Source organism: Electrona antarctica, assembly GCF_951216825.1.
Source record: "Electrona antarctica genome assembly, contig: scaffold_89, whole genome shotgun sequence".
Taxonomy (NCBI): Eukaryota; Metazoa; Chordata; class Actinopteri; order Myctophiformes; family Myctophidae; genus Electrona; species Electrona antarctica.
The window spans coordinates 484,289-498,535 of NW_027638359.1; the positions used below are offsets into that span (position 1 = coordinate 484,289).

General features: G+C 39.9%; 1 protein-coding gene across 1 annotated transcript; it reads left to right on the plus strand.

Moving 5' to 3' along the window:
* Positions 1-4,172: 4,172 nt before the first annotated feature.
* LOC306918152 (uncharacterized protein) lies at positions 4,173-11,353 on the plus strand. The gene is made up of 3 exons (XM_079531035.1): positions 4,173-4,297; positions 7,887-8,118; positions 9,267-11,353. The coding sequence occupies exons 2-3, from the start codon at positions 7,947-7,949 to the stop codon at positions 10,697-10,699; spliced, it is 1,605 nt and encodes a 534-aa protein (XP_079387161.1). The 5' UTR covers positions 4,173-4,297; positions 7,887-7,946; the 3' UTR covers positions 10,700-11,353.
* Positions 11,354-14,247: the final 2,894 nt, after the last annotated feature.

The window sequence follows — 14,247 nt, forward strand, 5'->3', positions numbered from 1 at the left end:
GGAGCAACATGGCGTCGCCCGTACGGTCTTCGCGTCTCGTCCTCTTTAGACAGTCCTTGGTTGTCACTGGTACTGCAACACTCCCAGAGTTCTTCAGTCTGTTCCTGGTTGTCACTGGTACCGCAACACTTCCAGAGTTCTTCAGTTAGCATCAGTGTTGTAAACCAAGACTTGTTTATCAGGGTCCTCCATTTTCAATTCATCAAGAAATCGGTATGCGTCTGTATTGCAGGAAGTATACAGAAGAAAGGAGGGAATGGAAAGAGCTGGATTAGCTGGAGTAAGAATAAAGGAATATTGTTGTAATGTATTTGCTATTATACAATTCCTATGATGCAAAGGATTATTATTATTTTATTTGCACATTTAAAAAACAACACATTTGGAACAACAACATATTGTAGGGTGAGATTTAGGAAACCCTGTGGGGTTTATAAGGTTGATCTAATTTAACAAAAATGCAAATAAATTATAAAAATCAAACAAATTATTTGGCAACATAAATAATACAACAATGGATACATACAATACATAAATGAAAGTCTATGTGTAGTGTGGAAGAGACTTGCATTGAATTGTTACATTTGATTAATCAAATGGTTCTACGTTTATATTTAAAATGATTTAGTGAAGATAGACTTTGATGACATCACAGTGTATAACATATAAGTGGGCATGGTTTTATGGACCCACTGAAAAAATCCCATAGAGATTTACAAAAATATTTAACATTTGTTTAAAAAAAGATGTATATTAAAATGTATTCAAATATTTACATCAATTATTTTAAAGGGATGGATGGAGACGGAGCTTGTGGTGGACTGGCTAAAAGTTGTGTGGGGGCGGCGGCCGGGAGGGCTCAGAAAAAAAAGAAACTCGTGTTGGAAAGGAACTGGTTGGAATAACGTGTTCCTTCCACGCGCTACGTCCAACCAGGGAAGGGAAACTCCGCACTGTCAGGTGTAAAGGAGCAACTTGCACACTCAGGCATGAAGGAAGCATGAGTTCAAGTCCGTTGCTCTCCCCATGTCCCCCATATATGGGGACTAGGTTGGCGGAGGGTGTGTAGAGCCCAGGATCACATTAGATAATTGACACAGGGGTAAAAAATGGGTTACAAAATCGTGGGATTTTTAGAAAAAAAGAGATACACAGAGTGGCTCCTGGCTGGAGATCACGCACTTATGCCACCAAATTGTGGAACGTCCTACCAACATTCATTAGGACATGCAAATCCCTTGACTCCTTCAAAACTAAAGGGCACCTATACGGACCCAACTGGCCCCCGTAAAATCTGAATCCCCCACCCACCCCTGTTCCCCCTCACTGTATATGTTTAATTTCCCTTTTTACCTCTTATGATGATTTCCTTTTGACTATATAGTTGTGTATATTCGTACGTCTCTAAATGTTTTGAATTGAAAATGGTGGGCCCTATTGTAAACAAGTGCAATGCTTTATGGTGTCGTCCACTGTCCACTGTTTTTGTAATGAGTTGTACTTGAAATGTACTGTAATTCTGCTTGAATTCAATCAATCAAAAAACTCTGTGAATGGATCCTCCATGCATGGGATGAAGTTTCCTCCTAGAGCATCATCAACGGATTCAAGAAATGCTGCATTGCCAACGCTATGGACGGCAGCGAGGATGACGTTCTGTGGGAGGAGGAGGAGCCCACGGGACAAGAGGACGGGAGTGATGAGAGCGAGAGTGAGCCCAGCGAGGCAGAAGACGATAAGGAGGAGGATGAAGAATGGACTGTAGTCTGTTCAAACATGACACATATGAGAAGCCAAGTAGGACCATTTCACTTTGTATTGCACGTTTGCATTGCAATTTAGCACCCTTGTCAAGTCCCCCCACCCCCCCCCAGATGTGTTGAATATGAAGAGCCATGGGGTTATTTGGCCAGTTTGCACAACAGTTTTGCTGCACTATTGTATTGCAAATTGCATTAATGAACTATAGAGAATTGTTCCAAGCCAAAATAATTTGCACTACTGTTTTATTTTGTATTAATGATGCACTATTGTTGCAATCTAGACTGGTGTTCTTGAATACACTTGAATGTTTAATTCAGTGAGTGATAGCCTGATTGTTATACTGTTAAAAAATACCAAAACTACAGTTTACCGGTATTTTCAATTTTGTTACTGTACCTTCACTATGGTACCCTATTGTTATAAACATTACAATGTTTAACAATTTATTATTTCTGTATGCCCTTTTCTATGAACATTTTAAAATAAAATGTTTATCTTTATAAAGAACCAGATTTTAGTTTTTTTCCCCCACAAATTAATCTTGAAAAATGGGGGTCGTCTTATAATCGGAGTCGTCTTATATTCGGGACAATACGGTACAAAGCATCCATGATCCCCAGGAAAATAATTTACATCTGTCTAGGTTTGATTGGTTAGTTGGTTTATAGATTGGTTACAATTTTATAACCAGTTTTGATGAGTAAACGGTGGAGATCTTGTACAGCCTCCTCATAGTTACTTTGAGTTTGAGTGGTAATAATGTCTTATGGGACCGGCTGGTCGTGTATCCATATACACATGGAGCCAATCTTTGTGATTAGTGGTAGCATACATATCAATTTCCCTGCAGGGATAATAAAGTACATCTCATCTCATAGCATAGCACTGTGGTTTCACTGCAGGTTTCAACACGACGACGCGTCCTCGCAGTGAACTATTTTGCACAGGTTACATTTGACGTTGTTTAAAGTGCTGTTTGACGTTTCTGTTTACTGCTGCTTTTTACTGGGGTTTATGGGTCTGTATTCAGTTTGCTTTTTATTTTATTATTTTCTATTCTAAACCAATAGTTTTTATTGTATTCAAATGTCCCTTTATTGTGAATGCATGACACTTTACATTGCTCTTAATGTTTTGTGTGTAAAGCACACTGCCTTCCTTGTTGAAATGTACAAATAAACATGCTTACTCCAACGGCCTGTTCCTGGTTGTCACTGGTACTGCAACACTCCCAGCGTGCTTCAGTCTGTTCCTGGTTGTCACTGGTACTGCAACACTTCCAGAGTTCTTCAGTCTGTTCCTGGTTGTCACTGGTACTGCAACACTTCCAGAGTTCTTCAGTTAATTAAACATCTGCATGAACTTGGACACATCATCAGTGTTGTAAACCAAGACTTGTTTACATCAGGGTCCTCCATTTTCAATTAATCAAGAAATCGGTATGCTTAATCGCAGGAAGTATACAGAAGAAAGGAGGGAATGGAAAGAGCTGGATTAGCTGGAGTAAGAATAAAGGGAATATTGTTGTAATGTATTTGCTATAATACAATTCCTATGATGCATAGGATTATTTTTATTTTATTTGCACATTTAAAAACAACACATTTGGAACAACAACATATTGTAGGGTGAGATTTAGAAAACCCTGTGGGGTTTATAAGGTTAATCTAATTTAACAAAAATGCAAATAAATCATAAAAATCAAACACATTATTTGGCAACATAAATAATACAACAATGGATACACAGTATAAATGAAAAAGTAAAAATACATAGTAGAAATGAAAAGTGTAGCCTATGTGTAGTGTGTGTGGAAGAGACTGACATTGAATTGTTAGATTTGATTCATCAGATGGTTCTACGTTTAAAATTATTTATTGAAGATAGACTTTGATGACATCACAGTATAGAACATAGAAGTGGGCGTGATTTATAAAAAAATATATATGTAAATGTATTAAAATATTTAAATATAAATTATTTTAAGCCTAGAATCAAGCCTTCATGACTATAACACCTTATTCTGTGAATAAATGAAAATGAAAATCGCTAAACAAAGAGCATTTATATTTAAATGTAGTAGCCTATATCATAGGCCTATAATTAAATATGCAATCTTGTTTGTTTTCTCACAGAATCAGAGGTGTTATGGTCATGACTCACCAGGATCCTGTATGGATTGATTCTAGACTTAGAATAATTGATATAAATATTTTAGTAAATCTCTATGGGAGTTTTCAGCTCTATAGCTGTTCCATAGCTGCTCCCCACTGTATTACACTGTACCAGGGCTCCCCCTAGTGACCGTTTATGGTACATGCATCGTGCACGCTCCAGACTCCAGCAGGTCTGGTGCGCATGTGCACAACCCTTAGATATAGGCACACGCACGCACACACACACACACACACACACACACACACACAGCTAGCTGCTAGCAGTGAGTGTCGTTAGAAAACACTTTAATAATAGTAAAAGGTTTGAAAACACTATAGTGTGGTCGTTAAAGCAGCTCAACCCTGAAACACCGCAGGTAAAATGAACTTTTTTTTATAAACAAGCAGTAGACAGTAGTTAATACTAGCAGCAGTAATAATATTCCTACAAAGGGAGCTAGCTCTCTTGGCTACGTGACTTAATTGTTGCCTGCCTGCTCTGCTGAGTTGGAGAGAGAGAAAGAGAGAGAGAGACAGAGAGGGTTTAGAGATTGATTGAACATTGTATCCACAGTATGTAGAGGGTTCATTTCAAACGAGTGCTCAGGTCAATAATACAATAACTGCCTATTTGAATATGAAACTCTGAACGGGGGGGGGTTTATGTGCATAGGGTGGATTATTTAATGCCACCTGTTTTTTTTCTGAATCCTTGAAGGGTGTATTTTAAGATTCTGGGCTGGTTTTCAATATTTTTGCAGTTTTTGTCCTACAATAGAGTAAAGATGTGCTTGATTAATAATAACCACTTTAATCAATTATTTTGGTCCAAATTGTATAGAAAAGTTGGTTAATTAGTCTCAGTATGTTGTTTCCTTCAAAAGTTATGCTGTTTTCAGTTTTTTTCCATTTTCGGATTTGGGTAGAATTGTGGAATACAAAACTGCTCGCCCCAATTCCAACTCGCCCCAAACGGCGAAGAGCGGTCGCCCCGACCGCGAAGAACGGTCTCCCCAAAGCCCGGTGAAGTCGCCCTAAAATGTCCGGCGAAGTCGCCCCCAAAAGTCCGGACAAGTCGCCCCGTAAAACTGTTGTATTTTCGAGGTAACAGCAGAGAGAGAGATTTTTACCTGTGCTTTGAGATTTTTCCTGTACTTTTAAACAGAGAGAGAGAGATTTGTACCTGTACTTTTGGGGGCTAGACAGAGATGAGGAGGTAAAGTGTCTAGCTATAGTGAGAGTGGAGGGGGCTCAAGGGGGGTCATCGGCCCCTTTTGTTTGAGTGTACTGGGTCAGTACTACAACAACAACAGATCAACTGTAGGAATGTAACCATTTAGTTGGTGGCGCTATAACAGGCCAATGTGAAAAGGGTGGGAACGCTACAGAATCTGGAGGATAAAAAAATGCACACGGACGGAGTGCAAAACATAGTCTCTCCCCATGCCGTGTACACAACAGTGGTAAAATAAAAGGCTGAGAGAAGCTCCTCGTCAGTCTTTACCATCCGTCACCTGTGCTGATCTTGTTGTAGGCTGTAGGCTGTGTGCCATATCTGCTTAGTGCTATATTCTTTATTTACTTAGTGTTTAAAGTACAGACCACAGTAGGCTATCTTGTTTCAAACCACCTTCTTGTGTTCCAAAGAGGGAAGCGATTGGTAAGGGTGTGCTGCCATTTATTTTATTCCCCTTTTTGACTCTGTTTATGTTTAGTCAGGGAGCCTAGAATTGTAATTTCTTTTTGGTGTAGCTTAGCTCCTTTTTCTTTCCAGTTAGGGTTTTTTTTTGTTGTTGTTTTGGCTTGGCCACCCTGATGATATACTCGCTTGCCCCATGTTCTAATTATTGTGAAGCCTTCTTTGCTCAATAAATGTACACATTTTTGCCTGAATGGGTTTGTGATCCTTGTGATAGCCACATATATTACTCCTTTGGAGCCTAGACCCAATATAGGGTCATACGGTCGTAATAATCCAGAATGGAATTTCCAGAACAATTGAGGGGGTTGAGCCATTCATTACCCATGTATCAGTTGACCAACAACAACAACAAACTGTGTGCAGGTTCTAAATGTTCTAAGAAATAAACATGGGCAAGATATCCACACTTTGGGGCGAGATATCCACGCTTTGGGGCGAGATATCCACGCTTTGGGGGCGACCGGTCTTCACGTTTCGAAATTCCGGGGCGACCGTTCTTCACTTTTTACAGGGGCGAGTTGGAAAAGGGGCGACCGTACCTGTTACCGAATTGTGTAAGAAAGGTAAAAAATGAACCACATGGGACATTTGTCTTGCCGGTTACCTAGCAGAATGGATTGTATGGAAACATGTGTTCATTTGTCGGTGTAGGTTGTTAATCTCAATAGTTATGCTGTTTTCTCTTGTCTCTTCATTTGCATATTTAGGTAGGGTATGTGTAAGAAAGTGTTAAAAATGAACCCCTTGGGACATTATTTTTTCTTGTTACCTGGCAGAATCTTAAAATAGACCCTTCAAGGATTCCGAAAAAACAGGTGGCGTTAAAAAATCCACCCTATGCGCGTGAATCTCCCGTTCCATCTAGACTATTAAAGACGTACAGAAAAAGGAAAAACAAAAAAGATCATAATATATACAGTTAAATAAAAAGGGTGCTCTTTAGAGCGGTTTTGACCTATTGTGTTGTGGTTCACACACCATTGAAATGTAACCCTAACACATACCATTGTAACAATGGTTACTGTCCTATTGTGTTGTGGGTCACACACCATTGTAACAATGTCCTATTGTGTTGTGGTGCACACACACCATTGAAGTGTAACCTTAACACAGACCATTGAAATGTAACCCTAACACACACCATTGTAACAAATCTTAACATGGTATTGGTTTGTTGTTCCTCACCACACTCCTTGAAACCAAAGTGTTTCCAAATAGATTAATTGGTTGTATTTTTCTTGTTGACCAAAGGGTGGCGCTCTTTCACTCATCTGGCCTAGATCTGAAGTTCTGAACTAAACATCTCACTGAGCGTTTAGGGAGAGGGTGTTCATAACAAAACACAAGACAAACAAAGAGCATCATTGTTAATATGTTTTTTTGTTCTTGCCTATTGTAAGTCGCTCTGGATTAAGAGCGTCTGCTAAATGCCTAAATTGATTAATATGGAATGCTTCAAAATATATACTTTTTAACGCACGTGGACACACACACACACGCACACGTTGGAATCAAAATTGTAATGAATTGAGCAGCCCTACTTAGATCACTCTCCTCACAGAGGTCAAATAAAGGCTGGCTATGTGATCAAATATCATCTCCCATCCCTACTCGTTACAATTTACGCTCACAGAAATGGTTGCACTGTACGCTCTCTGCTGCTTGAACTGAGGCAGAACATTAAAAACACATTGGTTACTTTCACCTTATTCACTTTACACCATTGTTCCTTGAGTAAACTGAAGTTAAGTGATTTCTTCCCTAATAAATGAATACCATTAACAGCCTACTGTATATAAGGCAAGGATTCTGAATCCATTCCATCCACAAAAACACTCCTTGGGCTAAAAACGGCAATAGCCACTTGTCCAAATGTTCCCAAAATGTGCTGACCTCATTTGTGATGACGGCTATGGCCGTTTTTAGCCCAATGAGTGTTTTTTGTGCAAAACGAATGCTTAGAATGGATTCAGAATCATGACAACCCCCTGGTTTGACACATCACATGCTACTTAAAGCATAATGAAATGTTGACATTTTGCCGTATATAGGTAATGGTAAGGTCACATATAAAACCTTATAAAATGAATTGCTCAATACCGACAGCCGGTCAGCATGTGGATTCATTCATTTATGTAAGTATATAGGCAATATTTTAGGCCAATAAAAATAAAACTATATAACATATTTTCCACTCCACACCCCCAGCTGCCGGACTATAGGTCTCCAGTTATTAAAGTCCTTCCTTATTCACTTGATTTCAGACCGGAGTCCAGACTGCGGGTGAAGACGAACTCTCCAGACTCATAAGAACTGCAATACCCATGATGCATCACTCCCAGGTGAAGATGAACTCTCCAGACTCAGCCAGGGACGTTTCTATTAAACAGGAAGCTGAAGACGTTTCTATTAAACAGGAAGTTGAAGACGTTTCTATTAAACAGGAAGCTGAAGACGTTTCTATTAAACAGGAAGCTGAAGACCAGCCACACCTCAGTAAGTTTCATGTGCTCTTCCTTTCTTTAACATGTTCTGTTCTGTATGGTTATGGTTTTTAGGTTAGGGTGCATTTTGAGAACCCACACATTTTCCGCGTGCGCACAAATGGAAGGAAGCGTGTATGATGTGTGGCCCCGCCCACACACAATTATTCTACAGCTGTGGCCCCAGGCCTAATCTAGTTGAATACCCCTGGCTTAGAATCTGCACTCTTACTCGTTACACAACTGAAACATTACCATTATGTGCGACATAATTTCAGGTGTGGAAAAATACTTGCTTTGCCGACACGCACATTTGGCGCTGATCACTACAGTAGTTTGTGAGATTTGATCGCTACAGTAGTTTGTGAGATTTGATCGCTACAGTAGTTCGTGTGATTTGCCCCAGACACACAGGCAGACAGATTCACAGACACATTTCCAGACGTACAGACACACAGGCAGAAGGACACTCAGACAAATTTCCAGACGTACAGAGCTACGCAGAGGAAATCTTTTACATAGATTGTTAAGCTACCATCGGTCCACATTTCAACGTCATGCACTGAGTGGCATGACTAATTTACTTCCAAATCAGAGCTCAGGTGTGAAGTAAAATGTTTTTATAATTGTTTCAGAATTTCATGATTCAAATTAACTATTTGCTGTAACATCATTATTCATTTTGGTGTTAAAGTAACTAAATATATCACTTCACATTAGAAGTAGGTCGGGAGTGGCTTATTGTCGGTATCAGCCAGTAACACGCAGGAGACTATCCCCGTTACAATGCTACAATAGCTACACCCCTGGGAGATGGATTGCTGAGGTGGAGCGCCACACCTAGCATCAGCTCCCAGTACTTCCCACATGACTTGCTGCACCAAGCCGTGCTACTCATACACTGATTTGGAGCTGCCCGGGATCGAACCTATGATCTTCCAAAGGCGAGAACTCTACCGACTAAGCTACCCGGACACAAAACTTCACATTACTTTTTTTTTTATTTTGCTAAAATGTTTCAGAACAGTAATAGCCTGTAGTTAGTAACGGTTTTGTCAATCTTATCTTAGTAGGTAATAGCTCAATTTGTACATGGAAGAAGAATTTAATTTACATTTTAGGAATCCAGTGTTGACCATCATGTTATGTTTCTGCTCCTAGACATCCTGCACATGGTTGTGTGTAAAGAGGAGGTTTCACCTGAACAGGAGAGGAGTCCCAGTCTGCTACAGGAGGAACCAAAGCCTCTACACATTAAAGATGAACAGGAGGAGCTTAAAGAGGAACAGGAGGAGCTACTTCAAAGACCAGAGGAACCTGTTGGGTCAACGTTGACATTACTAGCAGTGAAAGGTGAAGAAGAAAATTATGATGATGATGATGATGACATCTCTTCCCACTGCTCTGAGGTTGAAGTTGAACTTGAATCTGACACTGAAGTCACTGAAGACAGTGATGATTGGGAGGAGACCAGTGAAGATGATGATGATGAACGGCGTGACAAGAGTTTCAGTTACTCAGGTTCCCTGAAGAAGCACCAGCGTGTCCACACTGGAGAAAAACCTTTTAACTGTAAACAATGTGACAAGAGTTTCATGATGTCATCTCACCTGAAGACACACCAGCATGTCCACACTGGAAAAAAACCTTTTAACTGTAAACATTGTAACAGGAGTTTCAATAATTCAGGTAATTTGAAGAAGCACCAGATTGTCCACACAGGAGAAAAACCTTTCCAATGTAAACATTGTGACAAGAGTTTCTTTCGGTCAGCTGACCTGAAGCGCCACTTCCGTGTCCACACTGGAGAAAAACCTTTCCACTGTAAACATTGTGACAAGAGTTTCATGATGTCATCTCACCTGCAGACACACCAGACTGTCCACACTGGAAAAAAACCTTTTAACTGTAAACATTGTAACAAGAGTTTCAATAATTCAGGTAATTTGAAGAAGCACCAGAGTGTCCACACAGGAGAAAAACCTTTCCAATGTAAACATTGTGACAAGAGTTTCAAACGGTCAGAATACCTGAACAGACACCAGTATGTCCACACTGGAGAAAAACATTTACGATGTAACCATTGTGACAAGAGTTTCAACGATTCAAGGGTACTGAAGTCACACCTTCGTGTCCACACTGGAGAAAAACCTTTCCAATGTAAACATTGTGACAAGAGTTTCTACCAGTCAGGTGACCTGAACAGACACCTTCGTGTCCACACTGGAGAAAAACCATTCCAATGTAAACATTGTGACAAGAGTTTCAACAATTCAAGTAATCTGAAGACACACCTTCGTGTCCACACTGGAGAAAAACCTTTCCAATGTAAACATTGTGACAAGAGTTTCAGTCATTCAAATTCCCTAAAGTCACACCTTCGTGTCCACACTGGAGAAAAACCTTTCCAATGTAAACATTGTGACAAGAGTTTCAACTCTTCAAGTAATCGGAAGAAACACCTTCGTGTCCACACTAGAGAAAAACCTTTCCAATGTAAACATTGTGACAAGAGTTTCAACGTCTCAAGTAATCTGAAGAGCCACCTTTGTGTCCACAGTTCTCACAGGACAATAAAAAGATGTCCACTTTAAACGGCGTGACCTAAGTTTAAATTACTCAGGTCACTTGCTAACACCATTGCATTCACACCATGGAGTAAAAAAAACTGAAAGTTTCCACTTTAAATGAGCTCACTGTGGGGATCAAATTAAACAGCTGTATGTTCGTAGGGAGCTTGATAGACAAGGACAATATTATGGATTATTATGGGTAAATTCTCAATCACTTACATATTTTAAAACCCCCCCCTAACTTTCTCTCACTCTGTACATATAGTGTTTTATTATTTCCTGTAATGATATATGTTGTTGTTGTTATTGATTGTATTGATTTTTTTTGTTGAGTAGTGCTAGATCCTCCTATTGGGCTTTGTCTTTGTGTGAACACAAACACGATGATTTGATTGGCTGATCATCATCCCATAGCGATGATTTGATTGGCTGATGTACATATTGAGGATAAAATTGTGAGGGCAGAAAAGGTGAAGACGCCAAAAGTTATTGGCTGAGCATGGAATGTGATGTATGATGATAAGAGCACCCCTCACTTCACACAAGTGTGATTTTTGTTATTCGTCATGTCTATGAATTGGTTGAATAGGGCCTGAATGGAAAAAAGATCACAAGGACTTATTTTTTTGTGTTCTCCCTTTTGGAATACGTGTTTGACTGAACTCTGTTATGTCCAATCAATATAACATAGAAATGACTAAATTGTTACTAATTTGTTTAAAATGTTTTTTTTCCTCCAATGCATTGGTTTGATTAATACATTTGTATTAGTGGTGTCAAAAGATATTGGTATGAATCGGTAATCGATTTTAACATTAACGATGCGACTACATCGATGCACGTGTGTCTGGATCGGTCAAAATAGCGTCTGCATCGGACATTGGTTCGATCCTAAAGTTGTGAATCGATATAATTCAACTAACTGCGGGAAAAACACAGATGTACAAGCCCAAAGCGCTGTGCATTGCGACGGGTAGATAACTTGTAGATCTGCTACTTCCAGCGCAGGACGGACGCATGCTTATGACGCTCTTAACTATGCATCAGCAGCCAGCGAAAACACGAGCAGCATAAACCACTCGTCGTCAGACGGGATGCATCATGCACATGCAGATCCGACACAACTTTATTGCACACATCTGTGCTTTCATCCACGCTATGCTTTCCATATGCCTTTTAAATCGTATTTCCCATCCACGGGCACAAGCAAAGTGATATCAGCAGCTTCCACCCGATCTGGGTGGTGGTGGTGTTGTGTGACTGACGATGGTAGCTACTAGTTAGCATGGGAGCTAACATTAGTTTCGTACTTTCTATCCTTTCCCCAACCCCTCACACTCGCTGCTGCGTTTACACGGGGAGACACAAAGACGAATGGGAATATCATTTGGAGCAGCTACACATCTTTGCATTGACATGTTGCTGGCTTCCTTTAACAATGAATGATAGACTGTATCGTTGCGTGACTTGTCTGCCCATGTTTAATGGTCAGGGTTTTACTGTCCACAGCAGGCAGACCTGTCAAAACTATGCACTTCCCAAAACTCAGAGACATGCCACCACCTATAAGTTCAAACCCACCTCTAGAATATTGCTTTCCCCAGCTATCTCATTCCACTTTCATTTATTTTATTCCATAGTCTTTTCTCTAATAAAGTTGTTTTTATTTGTTTTCTCATGTTCCCCTTGAAAAGTTTCTAAGTACTCAGAGAATATAAATAATATCACTATTATTATTATTACTACTTATTTTATTGCCTATGCTTATGTAGTCACTATTCATTGATTCACTTGTATCCAATTCCATTTGAAAAAAAAGCTCACTGCTCAGGTCAAATAGGCCTATTGATATGTGATTAAAATGTGATTAATTTAGATTAATTAATCACAAAGCCTCCAATTAATTAGATGTTTTTAATTAAGTCCCAACCCTATTCTTTATAGATCTAGCTTCAAATTAAAAATCTAAAAAAGGTTAAATGTGTCAGATCGCACCGAATCGCGTCGAATCGCATCAAATTCCACGAAATTCCACATAATCGAAATCGCATCGTAGCCCATGTGTATCGATACGTATCAAATTGTCTTGTAAGGGAGAGATGCACACGCCACCCCTAATTTGTATGTGTATTCATTAATAGCTGTCTGATCGGTTTGACCTGTTAAATATATTACATTATACTTTACCTGCGGAAATGGAATGCACAGCATTGTTGAAATGAAACATTGTAAGTGTACCTATGCAAATATCTGAAAATAATATTTGCAGTAGCCAATACATCTTTCTCCCCAATTTAGCCTGCATGCCAATGAAGTCCTCCCCACAGGGCTCCAGCGTGCGACCTATTAGGTCGCATATGCGACTTAATTTATTAAGGGTGATACTTAAAATTGAATGAGGTCGCACAGCACTTGCTGGAAGGATGAGTGGAGGGAAAAAAAACATCCTGCAGTGCTTGCCCGTTCCATTGATTGAAAACATTGGACGTTCGCCTGACGCCCAGTGTTCAAAGAACGATCGTTCACCAAAACCCATAAATAAGCCCTTCAGACTTGGATGGTCAGAGCGGCGCGATTACATACAAAGTCAATTCAAAGACGAGAACTGCGCAAACGGGCGCGGCGCGACCTGCCGCGGTACAAACTGGACGAACCGAGGCGAATATATATTCAGGTCTGAACGCAGCTTATCCGACACAAATTAACTAATCTTTCTCAGCTGTACAATTTCACTGGAGCGCGCAGCGCGCATATCTAACTGCATGATGATCAGTCATGATCTACACAGACAGCCGACTCCCGACCCAAACACTGAGTGAAACTTAGTAAACGTGTTGTTTGATTAAACATGTGCCACGAAAAATAGCTTCCAAAGCTTGTTATGTTTGCATCGAGGAGGTAGCCTAATCCTATGTGTCCATACCATAGGTCCATACATGCTGATCGGCCAACAAAATACATTAATCTCCCTCCCAGTGAGTGAAGAGCACTGATGCCTGATTTATTCTTCGTGTTCCGTGCTGAAAATAGCTGATCTACAAGCTCACAACGCGTCGCGGACGCGACGCGTTGTGAGCTTGTAGATCAGCTATTTTCAGCACGCGGAGATATGCAGGCTCTGAGAGCATTCAGAAACTTTTGCCTTCACAATAAAAGCATGCAGCTTTCACAAGTTGGCCCATAAAGACAAGGAAAAGGATTAAGAATTTGGTGGCATTTCACATTGCAAAAGATTTTTTCCAAAATGTAGAAATATTATAATAAGGAATTAATTTGGATAATGGTAATGGAGATATTGTACAAATTGTCACTTTATTAATCCAAAAGGTTTGGACTGCATTTAATTTTCAACACAAAACCTTAAACTGACTTTCTGTGTGTGGAATATAAATATTGCCTTTATTGACTGAGTGACTTTGTGGTGGGTTGAAAGTGTTTTGAAGTATAACCAGGTAGGTTGCTGTTTTTTACACAGTGACCTTTGTAGGGGGTTTTATGATTCAAACCTTTAATGGTGGAAACCACTACATAAATAAATGGCGCCCGATGTGGGGCATGATAAGATCATG